The sequence below is a fragment of the Gymnodraco acuticeps genome, unplaced genomic scaffold (genome assembly GCF_902827175.1).
Source record: "Gymnodraco acuticeps unplaced genomic scaffold, fGymAcu1.1, whole genome shotgun sequence".
In the NCBI taxonomy this organism is placed as follows: Eukaryota; Metazoa; Chordata; class Actinopteri; order Perciformes; family Bathydraconidae; genus Gymnodraco; species Gymnodraco acuticeps.
The window spans coordinates 781,769-807,075 of NW_022992191.1; the positions used below are offsets into that span (position 1 = coordinate 781,769).

At 42.8% G+C, this 25,307-nt stretch overlaps 1 protein-coding gene across 6 annotated transcripts in view; it reads left to right on the plus strand.

The window, feature by feature from the left end:
- chd3 (chromodomain helicase DNA binding protein 3) overlaps positions 1–25,307 on the plus strand; it is a 45,079-nt gene that overhangs the window by 16,905 nt on the left and 2,867 nt on the right. For 2 of the 6 annotated variants that reach the window (XR_004567967.1, XM_034205205.1), the window contains exons 22-39: positions 1,152–1,276; positions 1,786–2,017; positions 2,277–2,464; positions 3,095–3,272; positions 3,499–3,585; positions 3,925–4,010; positions 4,396–4,529; positions 5,104–5,248; positions 6,085–6,247; positions 6,330–6,481; positions 7,021–7,207; positions 7,284–7,388; positions 7,473–7,604; positions 8,879–8,987; positions 9,981–10,113; positions 12,360–12,555; positions 13,534–13,700; positions 14,379–14,505. Coding sequence is in view for 5 of the 6 variants with exons in the window: in XM_034205205.1 (XP_034061096.1) it covers positions 1,152–1,276; positions 1,786–2,017; positions 2,277–2,464; positions 3,095–3,272; positions 3,499–3,585; positions 3,925–4,010; positions 4,396–4,529; positions 5,104–5,248; positions 6,085–6,247; positions 6,330–6,481; positions 7,021–7,207; positions 7,284–7,388; positions 7,473–7,604; positions 8,879–8,987; positions 9,981–10,113; positions 12,360–12,555; positions 13,534–13,700; positions 14,379–14,505 (2,646 nt within the window). In the remaining variant the exon portion in view is untranslated. Of the gene's footprint in view, positions 1–1,151; positions 1,277–1,785; positions 2,018–2,276; positions 2,465–3,094; positions 3,273–3,498; positions 3,586–3,924; positions 4,011–4,395; positions 4,530–5,103; positions 5,249–6,084; positions 6,248–6,329; positions 6,482–7,020; positions 7,208–7,283; positions 7,389–7,472; positions 7,605–8,878; positions 8,988–9,980; positions 10,114–12,359; positions 12,556–13,533; positions 13,701–14,378; positions 14,506–19,309; positions 21,132–25,307 lie in introns of those variants that run through there. The other 4 variants (XM_034205201.1, XM_034205202.1, XM_034205203.1 and 1 more) reach the window with 4 other exon arrangements.

Here is a 25,307-nt window from a genome sequence, read left to right on the forward strand (position 1 = left end):
ACTTGGCTTTATCACTAAGCAGCAGGAGTTGGCAACACCTGGCATTAAATCACACAGCAGGGATAGTTGCCTTTGGATGAGTGCTGAAGGAAAACTGGGGAAGATCCACACAGGGGGAACAAGTCAAGTCCATTTGTCCGGCAGTGGCTCAGTCAGTCGGGGCTTGGACTGTGAGCCGTAGGGTCGTCGGTTCAAGTCCCCGAACAGACCTAAATATGGAGTGTGGACTGCTACTTGGAAAGCTCCCAGTTCACCTCCTGCCCTGCCGTGGTGCCCTTGAGCAAGGCACCGGACACCCCCCTTCCCCCCCCCCACTCCAATGGCTCCCCGGGCGCTGTGCAATAGCTGCCCACTGCTCCTAGTACTAGACTCCTGGTGCTAGGATGGGTTAAAAGCAGAGAAGACATTTCACTGTGTGTGCTGTGTGCTCTGCATGTGTGACCATTAAAGAGGGTTTCATCCCTCCCAATCTATTCTATTTATATAGCCCAATATCACAAATGTGCCTCACAAAATATGACACTTCGGAAAGGAAAAACCTTTAACAGTGGAAAATCTTGTAAAACTTTACTGGACTATAAAAGTTTTAATATCAGGCAAATTACCAATACGACAAGATAGAGAGTTATATACTGTAAAGCAGGGGTTTCAAACTCAATTTCATCGCGGGCCACATCAGTATTATGGTTGCACTCAAAGGGCCGGCTGTAACTTTAAGACTATATATATAAATACATAATACATATATAATGTATTATATTACATTATTGCCTCTGCATTGGATTATTATCGGATAGGGTAATAGCTTCATAATTAACTACGTCTGAAAGCAGAAGTCTAGGCAAATAATCTCCCGTGTCACAAAATGAGATGCATTGTGGGACATGTAGTTTATGGGCAACGTGCTTCTGTAATGCGGCATGTAACCGTATAATAATATTATATTCTTTGCGAGCTCTTGCGGGCCTTGAGTTTGACACCCTTGCTGTAAAGGGATAACTGTACAGCAACACTTTCAATATCTCTTGATCTCTTCTGAAATCATCTTAATAATTGCACAGAGGTTATAGCCATTGCAAAAATATAATCAATAGGATTCTGTGATCTGAACTGATGAATATTACTGTCTGTGTTCCTCCTCCTGTCTGCAGCTCCCGGTGCTCCTCAGTTCTGCTTCCTGCTCTCCACCAGAGCCGGGGGTCTGGGCATCAACCTGGCCACCGCCGACACCGTGGTCATCTTCGACTCCGACTGGAACCCTCACAACGACATACAGGTGCAGTGAAACAACACATAGCTGCACCATATCACGTTGGTAAACCTAAATAAGGAATAATAGAATCCGATGTCTGTCTTTGCATGGGGTGTTGCTGTTTCTACTGAGTACACTTTCATTGTCTTTTTTGCCACTAATGAAACAATATGCAGCAAGTAAGCCTTTCTCTTTTCCACAGCTCCATCAAGGATTGCTCCTATAGTATAATACAATGCGTCTATTTGTAAATCATTGTTCAAAATGGCAAGTATTTCTGTACGAATCTATTCCCAGTAACATGTGGAATATACCCCTGTGTATTTGTACACTTTCAACAAAAGTAGAGTTGTTTTCCATTTGAGTAGTTTTCTTAGAACATGAATAAACAAATGTCACATTTGTGTGAACTATGAATTATTGTACATGATTTAGGAGACAGTTTATACATACAATACAGACAGCAGACAAACTCTCCCTGTACGTTTTTTCATTTTCATTTGCTTATTGAATAATGGTGAATCTCTGCGCAGGCGTTCAGTCGAGCCCACCGCATCGGGCAGGCCAACAAGGTGATGATCTACCGCTTCGTGACGCGGGCCAGCGTGGAGGAGCGCATCACAGAGGTGGCCAAGAGGAAGATGATGCTGACCCACCTGGTGGTCCGGCCCGGCCTGGGGTCCAAAGCCGGATCCATGTCCAAACAGGAGCTGGACGACATCCTCAAGTTCGGGACAGAAGAGCTCTTCAAGGACGAACTAGAACGTGAGCATGTTTCCAAGGAAAATAGACCGTACAGTTAAATATAATGGTGATGGGTTTTTGAGCTCAAATAAGGAAGAATTGGCACGCTTATTTTCCTGGATAAGATTATTTGCTTTCACTCCCTTCTATCTGATTTCATCTTGACACATTTGGCTTATTCTGGTATTTCTTAAAAAATAATTGGTATAACAGGAAAAGGGTTATTTGTCTGTAAGATCAGGACAAAATGTTTCCTCTTTTTGAACTCCCTCTGCGGCAGGAATGAGGAATAATACGGGGGGGGATAAGGGGGAGGACGAGGGCAGCGTGATCCACTACGACAGCAGCGCCATCGAGCGGCTGCTGGACCGCAGCCAGAACGACTCGGACGACTCGGACGTGCAGAACATGAACGAGTACCTCAGCTCCTTCAAGGTGGCCCGGTACATGGTGCGGGAGGAGGACAAGGTGAGAGGGAGCTTTTTTAGACATTTACAAGTGATATCTAAACTTTCCATTATTTTATTATTGTTACTCACTAAATTAAGAAATAAACATAGAACTCTCATCAACACTGAGGCAGCATCTTCACACAGATATCATAGATCAATGAATAGGCTTGATGTGATTACTTGTCCGTTCAAATGACCAAAACTTAAAGAATTCGTTTTTTTTTTAAATATATATGTTGGTGGCATAAAACATTGTCAGCTTTTAATATATCTTAATTTGTTGCATTTCTATTTGTCGTCTGTGAAACTGCACCGAATATTTCGTGTTAGGGAATTATGATGTCAAGTTTTTATAGTATTTTCAGATTTTTGTTAATTAGACATAAATGATAAAAAGTTAGATATTTTGTTATAGGGCATGGGGGAAATATACATTTGAATAGCACATTTATTTAAAATAATATAGCTCGTTTCATGATATCGAGACCCTAAGCCTTTTGTCAGCTCTGTAAGCAAATGTGTGAAGTAGTTGCATTGAAAATCCATGTATGTTATAGTAATGTGACTTCTAACAACATGATTTATGTTTATTTTAATTAGAGACATTACACCTTTGTATGAAAAATCCTCACTTCCAACTCTGCAGATCGAGGAGGTGGAGCGTGAGATCATCAAGCAGGAGGAGAACGTGGATCCTGACTATTGGGAGAAACTGCTGCGGCATCACTACGAGCAGCAGCAGGAGGACCTGGCCAGTAAACTGGGAAAGGGAAAGAGGAACCGCAAACCCGTCAACTACAACGACGCAGCGCAGGAAGACCAAGGTAGGGACCGGGGCCCGAACCCGGAGCTGAGAGTCCGATCTCAAGTAAGCTGAAAAAGGTGGTTTTTGGATGTTAAAATAAACCCCAGGATCCTTACGATTGCTTCCACATGTATTTATTGTTAAGATTTCTTCTATTTCTTACAATAAACTGTGGGATTTAGGGTGATGTGTGTTGGGAAGTGAATGGGCCTGGCCTATTGACAGACCACCATGTGCTGTTTCAGAGTGGCATGCTGACATTTCAGATAACCAGTCCGAGTACTCAGTGGGTTCCGAGGAGGAGGACGAAGACTTTGACGATCGGCCAGAAGGTAAGGAGACATCAAAGCATGAGAGAGACATCAAAACCAGTGACAGATGCCTGTAGGAACACACACACACACGCACACACACCGAGCAGGTCTGGGTTGAGTTATTACAAATTGAGTTAGCTCTAACCGTGACCTGGCAGAGGCCAACGCGTTTTTAGCCAAAAAATGCAGACCTCCTTCCTCCTGAACTTCAGAGGGAAACGCTCGCAGCATTTCAGACGTTTTTTTTTAATGTATCGTCGAAATACTCTCTGTACATTTTGGGGAAAAGTGTGCAAAAGCTTCCCTCCCCTTACATCTTGTTTTCCTCTCTTCACCAAACGGTGTTTTTACCCGCAGGTCGAAGGCAGTCGCGCCGCCAGCTGAGGAACGAGAAGGATAAGCCTCTGCCTCCTCTCCTGGCCAGAGTGGGAGGAAACCTCGAGGTCTGTCCGACTCTCTGCCTTCACTTTGTCTTATCGTGATATGACTGGAATCTGACAAGCTTGTTTTGAATCGAACGCAGATATTTCTCTAACAACCATAAATCGGAGATGGCAGCGAGGCTATAACATCTGCTCATTCATGACCCTGTAATTGGGGGCTTATATAACGCCTTGCATTGTTCAAAAGTGGATTCAAAGATGTTTATTTTAGTGCAGTCAGAGCAGTTCTATAAAGGCCTTGGGACGTGTGAGGAAGACACATTTCCTCATCCTGACACTCTTCCAGATGAATAGCAATACGTTTAAACAGACTGACATTATACCCAGGCAGTGCCAGCTTCCCTGAGGCAAAATAAACTGTAAAATATGCGTTGATTTTCCACAGGTGTTGGGCTTTAACACACGCCAGAGAAAGGCTTTCCTGAACGCAGTGATGCGCTGGGGGATGCCCTCTCAGGACGCTTTCTCCTCCCAGTGGCTGGTCAGAGACCTCAGGGGCAAGACGGAGAAAGAGTTCAAGTAAGGAAACACTCTGGACTTCAATGTAATCTCTATTTCTACCCAACATTCAAAGGTCACCTATTATGCAAAGTCCACTTTTTCATGTCTTCTCTACATCAACATGTGTCCCCTCTGTGGAAAGAGACTCTGAAAGTTTCAGGGGAAAAGATTCTCTCCATTTCTATAAAAACCTGTCTGAAAATGAGCTGATCAGATTGTGGCCACTTTATGATGTCATAACGATGTGTTGGCTTGTGTAACCATTAGCCAATCACCAACCAAGGTAACCCCCCCCCCACCTTATCACCTGAATCTCCTCCTAGAGCTCCATTGTGTTCTTTTTAACCAAATGTCTCTCAGAGGGGCGTGGGGAGGGGCTCCTTATTTTCATCTAAAGTAACAGACAGAGAATCAGCACTTTTGAAACAGGGCTGAAACAGAGGGGATTATGGGATGCTGCAATGATCTGTTTGGTGTTTGGAGCCAAACACTTCAGAGACATGTTTTCTATATATCTGAGACCTATAATATATTGATGAAAAACAGTATAATAGGGGACCTTAAACCAAATATTCCTCTTCTTCTCCACCAGAGCGTACGTGTCTCTCTTCATGCGTCACCTGTGCGAGCCGGTGGCTGACGGCGCCGAGACGTTCGCAGACGGCGTGCCGAGAGAGGGCTTGTGTCGCCAGCCGGTCCTCACCCGCATCGGCGTCATGTCCCTCGTCAAGAAGAAGGTTAGACCAATGCTGATCACCTCCTAAGTCAGGACAAGTGTGGGGAATAATGAAAACTAGGACACTTAAACGTCTCATCCTTAATATTTCAGTCCTGGTTGATTTTACAACCCTTATGGCTACTTGACAGATTTCATTCCACAACAAACTCCTTGTGCAGGGTGCAAAAAATGCTTTTTATTAATGATTGCTGTAAGTGCTAAACTCAGTGTCCTTAAATTCCTTCCCAAAGCCACCCCAGTTTGAATTAACAATAACTTATAATATGATGTAAGAAGAGTGGAAATCGACATCTATTAAAACATTTACACCCGACAAGCATTTCTCCCTTCTGTAAATATATAGGCAGGTATTTAAAACCTTCTCCGGAAATGTCGTACTCCATTACTAACAATTAATAGCAATAAATGTAAAAGCATTAAATGGTTATTTCTGTAAAAGCAGACCCAACATATTACCAAAAACAGGGTTTGCTTGGTAAAAACCTCAAAGAATAAATCCTCCATATCAGCAGTTTGTCTACAGGCCCTTGTCAAATCAAAAGATATATTATATTTACCAAATTCCAAAGACAATATAATCTTCAGGTCATAAATAAAATGTCAGAAGTATTTTTCTAGTGATGAAATCAACCGTGACATCCTGAGAGATGTTCTGATTATTCTATTACTGTCAGCTCGCCAAACATCTGCGATCCAGTTTTACGTCCAACCTGTTGAAACGGGCCGACATCCCGATCTGCTATCTCCGCCAGCGAGTGATTTACCGCCAGGCGAGCGGGGCATGTGGGGGGTGAGTTTGAACAAGCTTCTTTCTTTTTTTTATTTCATGTCCAGATCCAGGAGTTTGAGCACATCAACGGCCGCTGGAGCCTCCCAGAGCTCAGGCCGGAGGTCGTTTTGGACAAATCCTCCTCCAGGGCGTCCTCTCCGGCCATGAAGACCACCAGCACCACCCCCGAGGCCTCTTACAACAACACACCTTGCACCTCCAAGCCAGGTAACACTTCTACTACATCCAGCAGGGGGCGCTCCAAGTAAAGGACAGCAGATAATCTAACATGCAGTGTGTCTTTGTGCAGCCACCCCTGCTCCATCAGATAAGATGGAAAAGAACGGGAAAGAAGGGGACAAAGAGGAAGGGGGGGCGTCGTCCGATAAAGAAAGAGCGAAGGAGAAAGAGGGGGATGATGGGAAAGAGGTGGAGAGCAACAGCACTGCAGACCCTGAAGAGGTGGGACACTCTGAGAAAATGATATTAACTATTGGTTTTCACAGCAGAGTTGCAGTATGTTCTTATCGAAAGACATTTCTTTGCATTTTTCCCATTCTGCGTCTTTTTTAAGACGTGAAATGTTTTGTAAAAATACCTTTATTCCTACCTTAAAGTCTTACTCCGTTGATGCCTGTTTATTTCATGCATTTCACTACAATTCCTTTTACATTATTTTTCAACTATTGTCCAAAGCATTCCGTTATTCCTTTCTGTCAGTGCTTTCTGTTCCCTTTCATTCAGCTTGAAGAAAAACATACATTGTTAATGCTTGGCAACGTTTTTAAATAACTCCTGCTTTCAATGGAATTATAGCGGGGTACTCATATCATATTAAAATCAAAGAAACTGCCTGTAAGGTAGAACAAAAAAATCACTACAGCATGCTCTGGAAAATGATCTTTCAGAACGTTAATGGAATCAATAGCAGAAAGGCTTCACTGATCTGTTCAAATCTATTTAAAGCTGACATTTGAAGATGTTGTGTTGCTTTTTCACAGTGTTCTTCTTCGACAAAAGACGCATCACAAACAGTGTCCCCGAGTGAAAAGAGCGAAGACAAAGAGGAGAGTGAGCCGAAGGAGGAGGAGAAGAAAGAGACGACTGACGCCACACCGGAGGAGAAGAAAGACCAAGAGGAGAGTAAAGAGGAGACGCAACAAGACGAGGTCAAAGAGGAGACATCAGGTAAATACGAAAACACAGAACTTGATAAGCCAGGTTGGTTTTAGTCCTTGCTCACGTACGGTTTTAATCAAAAAAGGAGAAAAGGCGCTGGAGGAGGAGAAAGAAAAGCGTGAAGAAACACCAGCCGCGAGCGAAACGACGGACAACAAGGAGAAGCCCGAGGTGTCTGACGTCAAGAAAGGTACGCTCCGATGTCAGTGAAAGAAATCTAACATGGAAGAGTTTTTTTACCCAATGACACCTTTGCTGTGTTTCTCGATAACAGAGGAAGTCAAAGGTGAAAGGGATGCTGGGAAAGAAGTGAGAGCAGCGAGGGAGGATTTACCCCAGGGAAACGGGAGGCTTCTCATGGAGCGACCTCGCTTCATGTTCAACATCGCAGACGGCGGCTTCACTGGTCAGTACTGATTCTGCTGCCGTGTGCACATACACAAATACTACTTTAACTGGACTACTTTCATCTCTTTCCACAACTTCAACACTCTACGTTTACCTCTTCAACATTTACCCCGGGTATTTTACCTATCAATATTATCATAAAAGACAATTCTCTTTCTAAGCAATCTTTAAGAAATGGCTAATCTAATGAAAATTAGGTACAAAAAATGTAAAGATTTTCCCAGGCACTGCTATTTAATTAACTGCCAAGTTGGATGTAATTCCCAGTCACAGTTTTGACTTGGATGTTGACAAAAACTCTGTTTACAAGTTATTAAGTTATGATAACGGCAATTTACACAGATAGCTTACACACCTTCCGGCGCAGACTGAAAACTCATCTCTTTCAACTCCACTTTGAGCGATAGAACTATTAACAAAGCACTTATATACTAATAAAGGGCTGGCTTATCTAAAGCCAGTTGAGTAGCACTTGAAATGTTTTTGCTCTATGAAACCTGATGTACTTATATGATTCTGTTTTCTTCAAGTTTGTATTTTGTTGGTCGAACGCACTTATTGTAAGTCGCTTTGGATAAAAGCGTCAGCTAAATGCAATGTAATGTAATGTAACTCGGATATGACAAGAATTCAATAATAGCTTCTTGCTAATGTAGCAATGATGACACCGGGGTAGGGAGTTGTGTTTTTCAGGACAGGCTTTTTCTATCTGTATTTTTCTGTAAGTGAAGGCTAGAACAATTCAGTAAAAGCACTGCTATACTTCATAATGAGTCAAACAAAATGTTTTTGTAGAATACAAGTATGAAGACCTCGGATCACAACAATATTGGCACATTTCAAAGATCTTACTAGTGCAATTGTACTTTCACTTCACTATTTTAAGCAATTTCTGTATCCCTGTTTAATAGACATAGAAGTACCTGTATGTATCGTGCCAATCACCCATGTAATGTATACAGTTAAATTAATAAGATTTGTTTTTCTCAAGTAAACACACTACAGAGCGCCTGAAGCCGAGGACAGAAAGGTGAAAAGGTAACAATAACTTAATAACATGTCCAAACAAGCGTCTAGGCAGTCTAAACAACATAAAGCCTCGACTAAAGCAAAGAAAACATTCCCGTTGCTTTCTCCCGCTTCTGTACGAAAGCCAGAACCATCTCCCGGCCTTGATCACAAACCCAGAAAAGCTCCGTGTCCCGTGGAAACACCTGCAGCCAGGTTTCAGCCGGCTTAGCACTTTGAGTCATGTTTAGCTTCTCTCCGCAGAGCTGCACACTCTCTGGCAGAACGAGGAGCGCGCCGCCATCTCCTCGGGGAAGATGAACGAGATCTGGCACCGCCGACACGACTTCTGGCTGCTGGCGGGAATCGTGATGTATCCTTGACGGCGGTTGCCCGAGCGATGACCCCGCTATGTTTATTTTCCTATAAGCCTGCCGAAGCCCAGCGTAATAAGTCAACAAGCAGGCCAGAGCTGGGTAAACAGCAAGCTGTGTGCTGGAAGCCACTGCAGTCGGTCATTTAGTTCATGTTGCTCCCTCTATTATGGTAATTAAGGCCATGCAGCATTAATGTAAACGGTGTTTGCACCATTCTGCAAGATAATCATGAGGTCCATTTAGTCTGAAGTAACAGGGGAGAGGAAATGTGTGTATCAGAAGCTGCGTGAAACCTTTTTTGTGCTAAAACAACTGCACATTTGTATTATTTTGGGCACAACATGTTATTTCTATAGGGTCAGATACCTTATATATTTTACTTACCTTTGAATGAAGGATGCATTGTTTGCATGTACAAACAGCTAACAGTAGCTAGCAACTTAAAATGATTAGCCTCCCAAGTATATTTAGTGTCTAATTAACATTTAGTGCCCCATTTGTTTGATCCATTCAAAGATGCAAACATGGAAAAAGGACATTTTGTGGAAAGTTCTGGAGAGATTGATTAACGTGTTGTAGTTAGCACGCAATTCTACGTAAAAGACTTTAAAAAACAATTAAGAATAGTAAAAAAAAATCGTCTTTAAATGTATTGTTATGTACGAATACAAAGAAGAAAATACAAATGTTAATCGATTAAGTCAGTAGGCATATTTTGTTACTTTGGACAGCGCTAAGCTAGGTATTTTCCCTTGCTATATGCTAGTGTTTATGCTAATGGCCATGCTAAGCTTCTCTTAGCTCTATACTATAGGCACAGATTTATTTTTCATCTAATTATGAATTCTAATATGGGTCACAGCTTTTCCAGTCTAAGGATAATAGCTACAAAATGTTTAGTACTTAGCTTCCCTGTGATTCCCTTTTATGATGTTGGATACACTGTCTCCTACCCAAAAGTGTTACGTGACCCTTGACCCTGGTGTCAGTCACGGCTACGCCCGGTGGCAGGACATCCAGAACGACCCGCAGTTCGCCATCGTCAACGAGCCTTTCAAGTCGCAGGCGAATAAAGGCAACTTCCTGGAGATGAAGAACAAGTTCCTGGCTCGACGCTTCAAGGTGAGACGAGACCTAGCTCCAGCTAACCAATCAGAGCAGACTGGGCTCTGGTTTCAGACAGAGGGTGAAAAGAGGTGCTGCAGCACAGGCAGTATGAGAAAAATAAAGAGCTTTTTGAACATTAAAGCATGGAGACATGTCCCAGTAGAGACACTACATACAAATATGAAACCTGAACTTAACAGGGCACCTTTAAAACAAGCTCAAATTATTAAACGATTACGTCCATACAAAGCAGTTTGAAGCAAACCTACATGACATAACAGATTTCAATACCAGACAGGAACTATTTCAGTCACATTTCACAGTGTCTTCCATCACCTGACCGATGCCCCGACACCCACATACTGGCTGACCGCTGCATTTCTGGAAGAGCCCTCATCCTGTTTTTGAGCCGCTCACATGCTTCAGATCCTGCCGCAACATCCTCATTTACTGTATCTCCGTCTCTTTCACATTCTCCGTTATCTCTTGCTAAATAATAGTAGTTTTCGTTGTAAATCTGTCATCATGATGGCATAAAAGAGCACTAAATAAAAAACTGATTTCCTCTTAGAAGGTGTTAAGCCTTTAACCTTGTTGTGTAACACCTTTAAACACTTATTTTGCTCATTTCATTATACAAAAATAAACAAATATACAGAAAAAATCCATGAAATATATAAAATCGGGTGTATTTAAAAACAGATATAGAAATAACTGAATAAATAAATATACATTTTTGTCTTTATATTTCCAAATGTATTCATTCTTTTATGTATTTCTCTCTGTAAACCATATTTCTTATTTACTTATTTCTTATTTATTTCAACATGTATTTCATCTCTCTCTCTTCTAAATATTTGCAGCTTTTTTTGTGTGCAATCCAGATAGCGCAAAAATTAAAATAGATATTTACCATTAGTATGTTTTTAGCCTTTACCCTTCTTGTGCAACACATTTTCAGCAAATGACCTCTTTTTGTGCCGGACAAATCTGAATCACTGGTCGGAGCTTGATTTCAAAATACTAGAATTACTGTTTCCATGCCGACAAGGAAACACAGAAACACAAAGAGGTCAACAGCTCGGCCTTTCAAGGAATAGAGGATATTTAAAGGGGACCTATCAGGCAAAATGCACTTTTGTACGTCTTGTATACATGAATATGTGTCCCCGGTGTGTCAGGGAACTCACCAAGTGTCAGAAAACACAACCCTCTCTCTTTTCCTCCATACCCAAATCACTAAAAACGGGGCTGCAACGGAGCTGATTATTATTTGAATTTTCCTGACGTCAGAAAAGGGGTGCTCCGCCTATATGGGCAACTCTCCACCTCAGGGGAATGAGAGACCGCTCGAAAGCGCTGGAGACGCTGTAGTACATATGCCAGGCCTGTAAGTGGCGCTGTAGTCTAACACTAAAGCAGAATCAGCCCTTGCAAAAACAGCGCTGGAAAAGAGCAAATAGAGCGAAATGAGGCATGGCTAAAATGCATGGTTTGGTATTTTGAAAAAAAAACTTCACAGACATGTTTTATATAGGTATGGCCCTACAATATATGTTTCAAATATAGCATGATAGGTCCACTTTAAGCAATAGCTCACGATAGGCCGTGGTATATGGTATATTATATCACAGATAAGGGGCGTGGTTCGGCCCGACTTGAAGCGGAGGGTCGACAACCCCCTTAGCAACTAGTAACTAGTAACTACAATTCTACCCGTGAATACACTCATTATATCACGGCTAAGAACCAATCAGATTGCTTTATTTGACTTGTCCGTTTTATAAAAATAAATAAATAACATATACAAATAATACAAATTAAGTACATTGTATGCAATACACAGATATATATTTTTGAGATATACCGAAATAAATAAAATAGATAATAATAATTTTATATTTTCATATTGATTATTTATTTTATTTATTTCTCTCTTTATTCCATATATTATATTTACTTATTTATTATTTTATGTCCTTTTTTCACATTTATTTTCCTATTCTTTTTTTATAAAATAGATAAATATAATATTTTTATATTAATTTTTTCTTGTATTTATTTCTCTCTTTATTCCATATATTTATTATTTTATATATATTTTTTACAACACTCCTATGACTCCATTACATGCACTTATTAGTATGCTTAATACAATTAAATCAGACAACATTTTTGGTAGATAAAATGGGTGATTTGAGTCTAATTTGACACACAAAGAAACCCCATTTCCCTCATGATCTGCCCCCGTTGTCGTGCAGCTGTTGGAGCAGGCGCTGGTGATCGAGGAGCAGCTGCGGCGGGCGGCGTACCTGAACATGACGCAGGACCCCTCCCACCCCGCCATGGCGCTCAATGCCCGCTTCACAGAGGTGGAGTGCCTGGCCGAGTCCCACCAGCACCTCAGCAAGGAGTCGCTGGCAGGAAACAAGCCGGCCAACGCCGTGCTGCACAAAGGTCAGGAAGTTGCTTTTTTATATCTGTATGTAACCAAACACATTTGGGCTGGGAGAGATTGGCTAACAAATCAAATCAAATCAAAATGGCCCCAAATCACAAGAAATGCCTGAAAGGGCAAAGCAAACAAAAGCAAAGACAAAATACAAACGTCATAGCATAGAAATGATAAAAATATTATACAACATTATACCTCAACATTGGTATTGCCATGGGATAAAAGCATGTGACTGAAGTTAAGATAATCACAAGTGTATCATAAAATAGATCAACATATCTGACAAACTGTGGTGCAATCTTTGTTCCTTCCTGCTTCGGTAAAGCCAAGCAGATAAACTTACACGCTGTTATGTGATAGCTCCAAATATTTCCTCACTGCCTCTCTGGCAAGTCTGTCCTTGTATATATCGTTCCTGTTGAAAGGATAACACGCTCAGTGCACTTCTGCTCTTGTGTACCTGCACGTTACGGCGCTTATAAACCTATTTATCAAATGGATCGGTAGTTAATTCCATGTAGGGATGTGATGACAGAGTGACAGGATCATAAAGGACAGGAACAGAACCTTATGTGAAGGGAAAATGTTCATTATACCTTTTTTAAGATGAGACATTTACAGTCTATTTATAGCATCCAGACCCAGTCAATAACAATATAACTAATGGTAAACCTAGGAAGACAATCAAGGTATCAGAATTACGTACAAAATGTTGAATGAGAGGTGTAAATGAATAGTCAAACAACAGATGCTATTGTAGCCTATGTATAAAGATGAATAAGGTAAACACTTGCTTTTTACGAAGGCTGATAATCAATCAATCAATCAATGTTTATTTATAATATGCCTGAACACATTTTATTGTACAAGGTGTCTGTATCAAATAAAGTACCAAATGATTAATGATAGGGTGCAAAACAAGCAGGAAGTAGGAGCTAAAAGGTGAAATTGTTGATCGGAGGTGTTTGTTTGTGTCCCAGCAGTGTTGAACCAGCTGGAGGAGCTGCTGAGTGACATGAAGGCCGACGTGACCCGCCTCCCCGCCTCGCTCTGCAGGGTCCCGCCCATCGCCGCCCGCCTGCAGATGTCCGAGAGGAGCATCCTCAGCCGGCTGGCCAGCAAGGGCACCGAGACACTCACCCACCCGGTCAGCAGCAGGCTACTAACACACACACACACACACACACACACCCCCAGTCAGCAGCAGGCTACTCACACACACACACACACACACACACACACACACACACACACACACACACACACACAACACACACACACACACACACACACACACACACACACACACACACACACACACACACACTGGGTGTTTCTCAATGTCGAGGACGCTTGCTTGGTAGCACATGTCTTCCGAGTCACTTGCTTCAGAAGCGAGAATACTTCCTGGCATTCGGAAAACAAAGAGTGAACACAATAATGCATACAAATTATGATCCAGTAATTAATAGATATATAAGATTCTGAAATGGGATTTTATGCAATTTTACATTAGTTACTTTGGTGTTGCTACTTCTTATTAAGTTTAAATATGAGTATTTCTTTAATGACTGTTCTTAACCACACCCATTAAAAACCTCAGCCACACTCACACGTTAAAACCTGCCTTCATTCAGTGGGAAAAATCCAAATGGAGGCCGGCCAATGAAAACACAGAGAGCCCATTATCCTGTCACCCACCTGTGGACCTCAACGTGTTGAGTCAGCAGATTTACGTGTCGGCTTACATCATCTAAAAGTGATTTGTCTTATTTATCTTATATCCTCTGTTTATGTAAATCACATCCTCTCTTCCTCTGTGCAGCCCATTCCCCCGGGACCCTACGCAACCCCTCACAACTACGGAGCCCCCTTCACCCCCGCCCCCCCGAGCGCCCTCCACATGGGAGGGGCCAACTACAGTCAGATGTCGCCCGGATCCTTCATATCAGGTACGTTTTTAAAGCTCCATTCACATCCCATTTTTTCTCTATCACAAACGTTGAGAATGACTTATTTTTCCACTTTGACCCTGTTTTCCTGTGTTTTTCGAAGTGACTAATGAGTGCAATCTTTTTTTAAATCGGTCCTTTATTGAGCAAGAGTGCTGTCAAGAGGTCTGTAATTTATGCCTATTGGGGCCATTGTGCATCATACATTTTTTAAACTTTTTCCAGTGTTTTTGCTGTTGACAGGGTCATATAGTTAATGTGGACGTCCATTGACAGTGTAGCGTCTCGCAATAGGTTGAATAGTAGCCCTCTTGCTCAATACTGGACCAATTTCATACCCTTTGTCCCAGTTATGGCGCGTTTCCACTGCAGGCCTCGCTCGGCCTCACTCGGCCTCGCTCGGTTTGGTTAGGCCTTATTAGGCCCGGCTCACTTTAATGCTGCGCTTCCATTACAGTTTAGGAACTGGGGCAGTTACTATAGTAACGCAGTGTAGGCGGAGCCGTGACGTCATCTTCAATGAGAGACCCAGAAAAACAACACAGCCGTTAGCTCTTAGCACTCAGAGCTCACACAGCTCCTCATATCTGTTCAGAAACTAGACAAAAGTTAAACAAGTACAAACCACAGACTGCCTGTGTCATGGCGAATACAGTCGCTGGTTTATTTATGTCTGTATAGGCCGTTGTTGTGAGTGTGGACGGTCGGAGCATATATAACGTTAGCTTAGCCAAGCTCCATTTAGAAAGCACGCATTTTAAAAGGGTTTTTCGCCTGCCGTCTGTCTGCAGACTTGTCAAAGCATTAATTCATGGTTTTTACTAACCGGTATCAGTATGTTGTTACTTCGGCATCATTTTGAAAGGTGTATTACAATTAAATCACGGTCAAATATGTTCATCTTGTTGTAGTTGTAGCCCCCTTGCCAGCGATTCTCTCTCTAGTTTAGCATACTCAGCCCGACTCAGCCTGGTTGTTCCTGGCCCTAGAACCACGATTTAGTCGGGCCAGAAAAAAGGTGAAAAAGTAGCTCCGGGCCAAAACTAGGCCAAGTGGAAACGCAACCAAAAACGGGCCCCGCACGGCTCGGCACGCTTAAAGCGAGCTACCCGCTGCAGTGGAAACGCGCCATTAGACTCGAAAACATGGGGAGTCCAGGTTAAAACAAAAAAAAACAGAATAGTAAGGATCTCAAAGTTGGTCAAACTATCAAATATGTGGGAGGTGTGTGCCTTGGTGTTCGGATCAGGGGGTCACAGGTTCAAATCCACTGCAGTCAGCATGTCGTTGTGTGCAAGACACCTCACCCCAAATTGCTCCTGTGGGGATTGCCCACAGTATCGAGTATGTAAGTCGCTTTGGATAAAAGCCTCTAACAAGTGACATGTAATGTAATGTAATTTGTAAGACCGAATTGCAGGTAGATATATTTGAAACAATGGCATAAAAAACCTAGATTGTATTTGTAATTCTATATAAAGGTGCAGCATTTTGGGTTTGATATCTCGATGATATCTCTCTCGGTGTGTGGAAAAGTGTTTTTGAAATTGCTTAAGGGGTCGGTAAAGAGAGAGTTGAAGTCTGCACATGCAGGTGCTCTGGGTGTGGGTGTGAGAGCGAGAGGGGTGGACCTGTCCCAGTCAATCAAAACAATAATTATAGTATTCAATATAATTCACACAAGAATAACTGTGCTTTTGATCTGTCTGCAGTGTAAACCTGATTTATGCTTCCTTGCGGAGGTAAATAATTGCCTTTTCATACTTGGTGATAGAAGATCATTATGGGAAGATTTGGACAGGAAACGACTTCCACCAATTTCACACATAAGATAGTGTTACCTCGTAGTGTAGAGTACATTTCAGCCTCTGTAAACTGTTGTGAAATGACCTCTGTGGCTCTAGAGGAGAAAATAACCCCTCTGATGTCATAAGGCGCATTCACACCGCAGTACTTTTCCCACAAAGGTTCATGAGAACTTAGTTCATGAGAACTCTTTTGTCGCGTTCACACCAAAAAGAGCCGGAACTAAAATTAGTTCATGAGAACCTTTTTACCCCCTTTTCAGTCCCTGCTAGAGAGCAGGGACTTTCGTGGGAGTAAAAGGTTCCTATGTCTGATTGGCTGGGCGGATTGAAAACCCACGCCCCGTAAAACTCCCAAAAAGTTTTGTGAAGCCGCCATTTTATTATCCTCGCATTAGCATTAGCATTAGCCCAGCGCAGAAACGCAGAGAGACTAACTTATGGCAACACAAAATAAAACATGGGAGCGGTGGAGATGAGGAGGTGTCGGCGTTCTGGCGATTTACTCGGAAGGCTTCAGTAGAAGCTGCTGGGAGTCCCAGCAGCTTCTACTGAAGCCAGTCCCCAACTCCGGGGACTTTGGGCGGCAGTATACGCCGTGAAGTGGTTTGCGGCCTGCCAGTAAACCCAAAGCAGAAGAAGAAGAAGTGACGTCAGCGGCTTCATTTGCCTAAGCCACCCCAGGGACTTATTCTGGTGTGAACGCGATCTGTACTTAGTTCATGCGAACTAAAGAGTTCTCATGAACTAAGTTCTCATGAACCTTTGTGGGAAAAGTACTGCGGTGTGAATGCGCCTATAGTGATGTCATCAGGGTGCTCTCTGCTTGGGCTTGGAGATAACTGGTTAATAACGTAAAGCCTGCGTTACAAAGTAGGAACATGGAGTTGGACAGATGGAGGTGAGGAGGGTCGGACAAAAGCCTCGGTGGCATTATGGGAAATGTAGGATCTAGTGTCTCTCGAGCTTGAACCATACTAAGTACCTAAAGACAGGAATATATTTGGCCTGTGCTGCTTTGATTTGTTTGTATTGCTTTGTTTGCAGGTCTCACCATTTTGTGAAAGTGAAATAATAAATAAGTTTAGTGCTGCTTGAATTTCACTTTGTATTAAAGAGAAAGGATTTCAGCAAGGAGGTCTGCACACACATTCTTTCCGAACAAAGAACACAGTGACTGAGCAATTCCTCAATTTGTTTTACTCTATAATCAGTAATCTGTGTGAGAAAACACAAGCAGCACAAGCTCAGTAATCACAGTTGTTTCAGTCTCTCGATGATGGGCAGTTCACAATGTGTCTTCTATTTAAAGATCTCATCTGAGGAATTGCATCTTTATATGGTTATGTTGTTGTGGAAAAACATTCAGAATCAAAATGACTTCTTCTGGGAATTTCAGGAAAATTCCTGCGAGCAAACGTGTTGTGATGGAGCGCTGTTGAACTCTTAGATTTCAGTCTAATCCTCTAATATGTGAGGAATAAGCACTACCTGATGGATTCTAAAGCGAGACCGCTTTAAGCACTTTGAGTCGACACTTTATCTCCCCGCGTAGCTTAGGTTGCGAAAGCTGCCACAAAGGGGTCCATATTGGAAAAACACATCTGCAGCTTCTGATGTGGCCGCCAGATAGACACCTGAAATAGACATTACCAAAATCAAACAGGAACGTGCTGACTGCTATATTAAGGCATTTTCATCTCTTAACATGTCCCACCTCAAAAACCTCCAGACTCAGCAGTAACGACACATTGTGCAACAGTGAAAAACGCAGTCTGGCTCGCTATCAAACCTGTCTGTGTTTGCTTCTCCGTGTTTATTTTTTTCCCTTCATTGTGGCTCTGATTAGTTATTGTGTAGAAAAAGAAAGAATTTGTTCTGTCTTGTCCAACTCTCCTCTCCTCGTCTGCTGTGTGTCAAAGGAAGCCTGTGAATTTATTTCCTCGTAATGAGTTTGGTAACGGCATATGCTCGCCAGACGCACTGCATGTGTGTTCGTGTTCGGGGATGTTTAGATTGCGGCGATGTGGCAAAGATAACTGGTAAAACCCGATATTCCCCAATAGCTTTGGCCTAAAGAAACCACAACACCCAGCGCTCTCTGCCTCTCACTCAGAGGAATCTTGATTTATGTAATTGTAGACCGAGACATCTGTCAAAGGCATTGCATTTTAGAGAGCCAGGGCCTATCTCTGAAAATGTCATTATGCTCTGTGTCTGGCCATGCCAAGAAAACATTTCGGACTTTGTACCGAGGTATTTTGAGAGGAACAGAAACCGCAGAAGGCATTTGGTTGTGTAAACGTCGTGTTGTGACTCGTGGAGCGGCGGGAGGGCTGGGCCCCGGCGCTGGATGTTCAGAAATAGTCCCGCGCAAGAGTTTGGCTTTGTGGGGGCCTCGCAGTGCAGTTTGAACACCCTGAACTCTGGCAGGGCACAAGCACGCACATGAGGCCACATGTATGGTTCTGATTGGGGTCGCGCTGGTTCCTGACCTCAGCTGGGGAGGGAAAGAAAGTGAGCCAGAGAGTTAAAACAACACAATTCTCTGATTCTGCGACCTCCAAGCTTCCCTCCGTTAATAGCCGTCTCCTGAGAGAAGCTCCCTCGCTTGAGTACACAAAACATATCCAGAAATATGCATGTCTGCCATGGCACGACTTTAGCTGCACTCTGTGAACTACAAAAATGTAATGATACACCAAATGCTCCATGTGCTTTCTCACACGATATATCTTGAACTGCATTGTTTGGAACACTTGTTTCAGGAGGAAGCTTCTCATCAAAGGAGTCCCACATACTAGGCATCATTAGGGGGCGTAGAAATTAGGGCCCTTCAAGTGGAGCACCCGCCCTGCTGAAGTGTCCTTGAGCAGGACAGTGACACCCCCTGCCAGACTAAAAGAGAATTCCCTACGGGGACGAGCAAAGTGTGACATTTTCCTGCTCACCCCCTCTCCGAGTCTCCACTACAGTCTGCCGCTTGTCTGCCCCCACAGAAGCCGCTGCTGGGGCCGCCGGGGGAGCTGCGTGCCAGAAGACCAAGGAGCACGACGTGGGGCAGCGGCAGCGCGTGGTGGACCTCTGGAAGGACGGCAAGTCGGAGGGGGCCATCGGGCAGGAGCTGAGGATGCCCAAGTCCACCGTGCACAGCATCATCGTCAAATACCGCCTCAGCAACACGGTGGAGAACCTGCCGCGCAACGGACGACCAAAGAAACCCTGATTGGGGGAGGGGCTAGTTGGAAATCTGGATGGAAAATCCAGGAATGTAACAAAAATGGTGGAATAAAATGGCTGAATGCATGAAGGGGAAGTCCAATGAGGACCCAAGGACAGAGCACTTTGACACTGCTGGAATGTGAGGAATAAAAAAGGGAGAGGTAAAGCTCACTGGATAAATAAAAAAAAGACATGGCGGCGCTTGAAAGAAAACAAGCAATCAAGTGCAGAGAGAGACGGCCAGAATAAGGAGGGAGAGGTGAGGAGCTGGCGCTGAGATCAAGCTCTAATGATGTGTGGGGGGGGGGGAGGCAGAGACAGAAAAAAGAGAGATGACCTGTCTGGAACAAACAAATCTTGGAAACAAGGCGCTACTGAAAAAACCTCTGAAGGGAGAGACTGAAAAACAGACGGTATGTTAATGCAATCACAGGTTTTCAGGAAAATGCAGCAAAATGAGGATTTTCTTTTTTCTACAGCCGCTCAGACAGATTTCTTTTCTGTTTCCCCCTCTGTGCCGAAAAAAGATTTCCCCCCGGATCAATTCTTCATCCGCCGGCTGACTGAACAAGCCCGTCCCCTCGCTCTGACCCTGTACTCCCTCATTCCTCCGCAGCCCCCAACTCCCCCGCCTCGCTTTCTCAGTCTCACACATACAGTATATATAGCTATACACCGTGGACCTCACACACAACCTACAAAACCTGCAGAACAAACTGAATTTCTCTGCTTAGCAGGCAGATGACATCAAAACTCAAAATAGAAAGGGATGATCTTTAAAGGAAAGATGGAAAAAGGAGATTCTTTGAAGTATAAAACACTTATTTCCTTGGACTCTTTGCCCCAGCATTCCTGAGTCCAACCGTAGATATAAAAAGCATTGCCTTTGTCCAACAGTTAGTAGCAGCTGACAAAATGTACTGTATTACAAAGCATATTTACTGTTGCACCTTTTTTGTGGGGGGGGGTCACTTAAAGGGGAATATCACTCCACTAAGCTCACATTTCCTGTTTTTAAGCCGAGCACATATCAGTATTTACGAGCCGCTCTTCCTCAAAGTTAAACAGTGTAATCTGTCATCGGAAAGGCAAAGGGAGACTCACTTTGAAACCTCGGGGAGACTTTTTTCTTTGTTCCTCGAGCTTCTTTATTGTGACAGCGTGATGGATTCCACGCTGGAAAATGTCCCCTGAACCCCGAGAAAATAAAACACTCTGGACTGTATCATCGTTTTTCCACCTCGGAGTGTGTGCAGCAGAGCTTTACATCCCAGACTCCTCTGCCTCTTGTCTGCAAGGCGGAGATGTGAAAAATCTGTTTCACAGTCCACACTTTTCTACGACCTATGAGTATTTTTAAGCTAAGATTGAGTGGTATTTCCCTTTTCATCTGAAAGGGCATAAAGACCAGAGACGTGTGGCTGTAGTGCGGCCTGCAATGAAGACTTGACTGTGTGTGTGAAGGTTGCTGAGTGTGCGAATGTGTTTTTTTTTATACATGCGAGTATGTGCATGGTAGCACTAGCATTTAAAATCTAAAATAGATATTATTTAAAATGTTCAATATTGGTGCTAATAAACATATAAGAGTATAAGCTATTAAAACTGTTATCATGTCTTTGTTACAAAATAAGCTAAACTTCACACACTTTATTTTGTTTTTGCACAACCGTTCAATAATTGCTTGAGTACTGTATAATGTTACCGTCTAAAATGTGCAAATTAAAGCTTATAATAAACGTACAATAAATCAAATGAGCATGTGTAAAGGGAATAGACTCACTCATAATGATAAAGCCAATGAGAAATATCACTCCGAAGTTTCTCACGGCTTTTCAGGACACGTTAGCGTCTTTTCAGTTTTACCGCATTTACACTTTTTGTACTTCAGTATCAAGGCTCTCATCAACATTGTTAACTAGCTGAAGGAAGCTGTTTTATAAACCCATTGTGCGCTACTTGCCCAAAACCAAACCATGTTAGCGACTCGCTTGTGAGCAAAGTGTAGCATTTAGCAGCTAAAGAGCAGCATCATTCCTTCAGGAGTTGGTGGAGACCAAAATGAAGCTAAAAGGAGAGATTAATGCACTTAAAGGTCCCCTATTATACTATATATTATAGGTCTCAGATATATACAAAACATGTCTCTTGGTTGAACTACCAAACAGATCATTGTAGCCACAAACCCCTCTGTTTCAGCCCTGTTTCACAAGTGCTGATTCTGTGTCTGTAGCTTTAAATGCTAATGAGCTGCTGCTGGCCACGCCCCTCTGCCGTTTATGATTGGTTTAAAAAAAGGAAAATGGTGCTCTAGGAGGAGATTCAGGTGATAAGGTGGGCGGGTGTTACCTTGGTTCGTGATTGGCTAATGGTTACACAACTCTAAAAAACATTGTGAAATCACGAAGTGGCCAAAATCTGATCTGCTCATTTCCATTTTTATACAAATGGATCAGGATAAAAAGAGAGAGAATATTTTATCCGGAAACTTTCCCAATCTCTTTACACAAAGGAGACACATAATTAGGTTTAAAAGATGGGAAAAAGTGGATTTTGCATAACAGGTGACCTTTGAACTCAGTTGGTTGAGAGAAACAAAACTCCAAATGATTATATTACTCCATGTCTATAGCCCTTTTTAAATAGGGGAACATACCAATGTGTTGCTGCTCTCAATTGCTCAAAAATCTCAATTAAGACAGATTTTCTGGAAATATCTGATCAAAGATTAGTAGCCAAGACTAAAAGTCTGACCCACTTTGATTTCTTACCAGTTTTTGATACTTTCAGGTCCTGAGCCCAGCCTTGAAAGAAAACAGAGACTAATGGCGCGTTTCCACTGCAGGCCTCGCTCGGTTTGGTTAGGCCTTATTAGGCCCGGCTCACTTTAATGCTGCGCTTCCATTACAGTTTAGGAACTGGGGTAGTTACTATAGTAACGCAGTGTAGGCGGAGCCGTGACGTCATCTTCAATGAGAGCCCCAGAAAAACAACACAGCCGTTAGCTCTTAGCACTCGGAGCTCACAGCTCTTCATATCTGTTCAGAAACTAGACAAAAGTTAAACAAGTACAAACCACAGACTGCCTGTGTCATGGCGAATACAGTCGCTGGTTTATTTATGTCTGTATAGGCCGTTGTTGTGAGTGTGGACGGTCGGAGCATATATAACGTTAGCTTAGCCAAGCTCCATTTAGAAAGCACGCATTTTAAAAGGGTTTTTCGCCTGCCGTCTGTCTGCAGACTTGTCAAAGCATTAATTCATGGTTTTTACTAACCGGTATCAGTATGTTGTTACTTCGGCATCATTTTGAAACGTGTATTACAATTAAATCACGGTCAAATATGTTCATCTTGTTGTAGTTGTAGCCCCCTTGCCAGCGATTCTCTCTCTAGTTTAGCATACTCAGCCCGACTCAGCCTGGTTGTTCCTGGCCCTAGAACCACGATTTAGTCGGGCCAGAAAAAAGGTGAAAAAGTAGCCCTCGGCCAAAACTAGGCCAAGTGGAAGCGCAACCAAAAACAGGCCCCGCACGGCTCGGCACGCCTAAAGCGAGCTACCCGCTGCAGTGGAAACGCGCCAATAGACATAGATGCAAATTCGTTTTACAGTTATAACCTTGATTTACCTTCAAACTCTTGCAACACATGAATTTACGCAACTCTCTCAAGTCTCTCTGTTGGACCAACTCTCAAATCAAACAGTTGTTCTTTAGTTCCCAAACACGTTCAGATGCAGACGGTTGTTCCTGATGAAAGCTTTTTGGCACAGACACGCTCACGCAAATGCTTTTCGGTAAGCATTTCCTGCCAAGATGGCAGCGTTCACTTCTATCAGATAGCAGACGGGACCTGCAGGGAGAGACATTACGGCCAGGAATGTTTTTTATTGCCTTTCTGGACTTGAGATGCTCCATCCAGTCAAGAGCCAGAGTTTTAGCAGAATAATGGTTTACGTTTTAGGAATTCTTAGAGTCCAGATGTGGTCTGTTTAATTTATCATATTTTTCTTTACTGTAACTGCAAATATCACTGCCAACATAACTTCAAAAGTGTTTCTCGGTCTAACACTGACCTGCGTTTGGCTGGACAGAAGTGAAGTCTTGCTTAGTGAGTTCAGATGGAATCTGTTATCTGTAGGAAAACAAGTGTCTCATTTAAATCCAATTCCTGTTTTATCTTCACGTTTTCTTTGACCTTATATGCCTTTTTTTCGTAGAGCCAAGTCATACTGGATTATTTTGTCAAGCCAATAAGCATTCTTTGAGCTACTCTGTGAGAAATGCCTTCAGAACAGAAACAGGTTTATTTGTTTTCAGTGCAGCCAAACAAACTCATGTTTCAATAAAGAATCCGTTCATTTTAAAAACTGATTCTCTTTCCAAAACACGCAAAAGATTTGAATCAAGGACGGACTACGCAAATAACAGTGACAACCGGTATTTCATTCAGAGAGGAACTAATTACGACATCGATAGAGGACTTAAAAAATATATAATAATAATAATAATAATGCATTACATTTTTTATTAGAGCGCTTTTACAGGTGCTCAAAGCGCTTTACAATTACACATTACACATATTAGACATGTAAGAGTCATTACTGCGGACATTACCCACAGGAGGAAATGCGGGTGAAGTGTCTTGCCCAAGGACACAGCGGCCTGACGCGGGATTCGAACTGGAGTTCACCAACGCCCCTTGATCTGATGACCAGCGCTCTAACAAAACCGCCCCATGCCATGCCATATCCGCCTATTACGTTTTTTTTCCTGAATGTATGACGAAAACATTTCCGAATAGGATCGATTTATCCTCTTTTTGGAAAAACGACGACCTTAAAACGTACAAACCGGAACATTTTAGCGGGAAAATATACAGTTCAGCGCTCTCTAGTGGACAACGTATGTAATCGCATCTTTGGCATTTCTCTACTGTCCTTTCTTTTTGTATATTGGCCACGGCGACATATCGGTCAGGCTCGTTATTTAGTCTTCTCCCCATCCTGAGCTGATTTTTCTCCATGTAATCAACTCCGTCTTCTGTTTTTGGATATTTGTTTTCGCCCTGCACCCGTAATTCCTCTTGCTCTTTCACCCGGTCTTTACCTCCATTTGTTTTGCTTCTCATCAGATTTAATCTCCTCTCACACACACACACTTTCTCTCTATCCCTTCCGTTGGCCTCCACTGGCAAAATGCCACAAGTTTTCCCATGAGTCCCCCCCCTCTTGTTGAAGAGACACACACAGTCACAGCCTTCAGCTCAATACGCTCTTTATCGCATCTTTGATCAGCACGGGGGTATTATGACAGTTTATCTTCCCCGTGGCGCGATTGAGAGAAGTGCGCTGTTGGTCTATTCCTGGCTTTGTTTTGAAAGGAGCGCTAAACTTGCCGTTCCACTCCCCGAGCAAACTCATGATACACACACACACATCCCTCAGCCTGCCTGCTGTGCAGGCGTGTAGAAAGAAGATATCTGTCATGCATGTGTGCGTTTGTGTGTCCGTGACCTCATGTGCCTGTGTGTGTGTGTGTGTGTGTGTGTGTGTGTGTGTGTGTGTATATGATATATTGATGTACTGTATTATGCAAGTTTGCTCATTAAAAAGGTTATCAGAGTATTATCAAGCAAGCCTAAATACAGTTTCTCTTTCAGCAAGTCAGTGTGATACCTTGGTTGCATTATCATAAATAAACAGGATGATTGACAGTTCACCCCCTCAGATATTTATAGAAACTATAACCTAAACGTACTGGAGCACCTTCAAAGG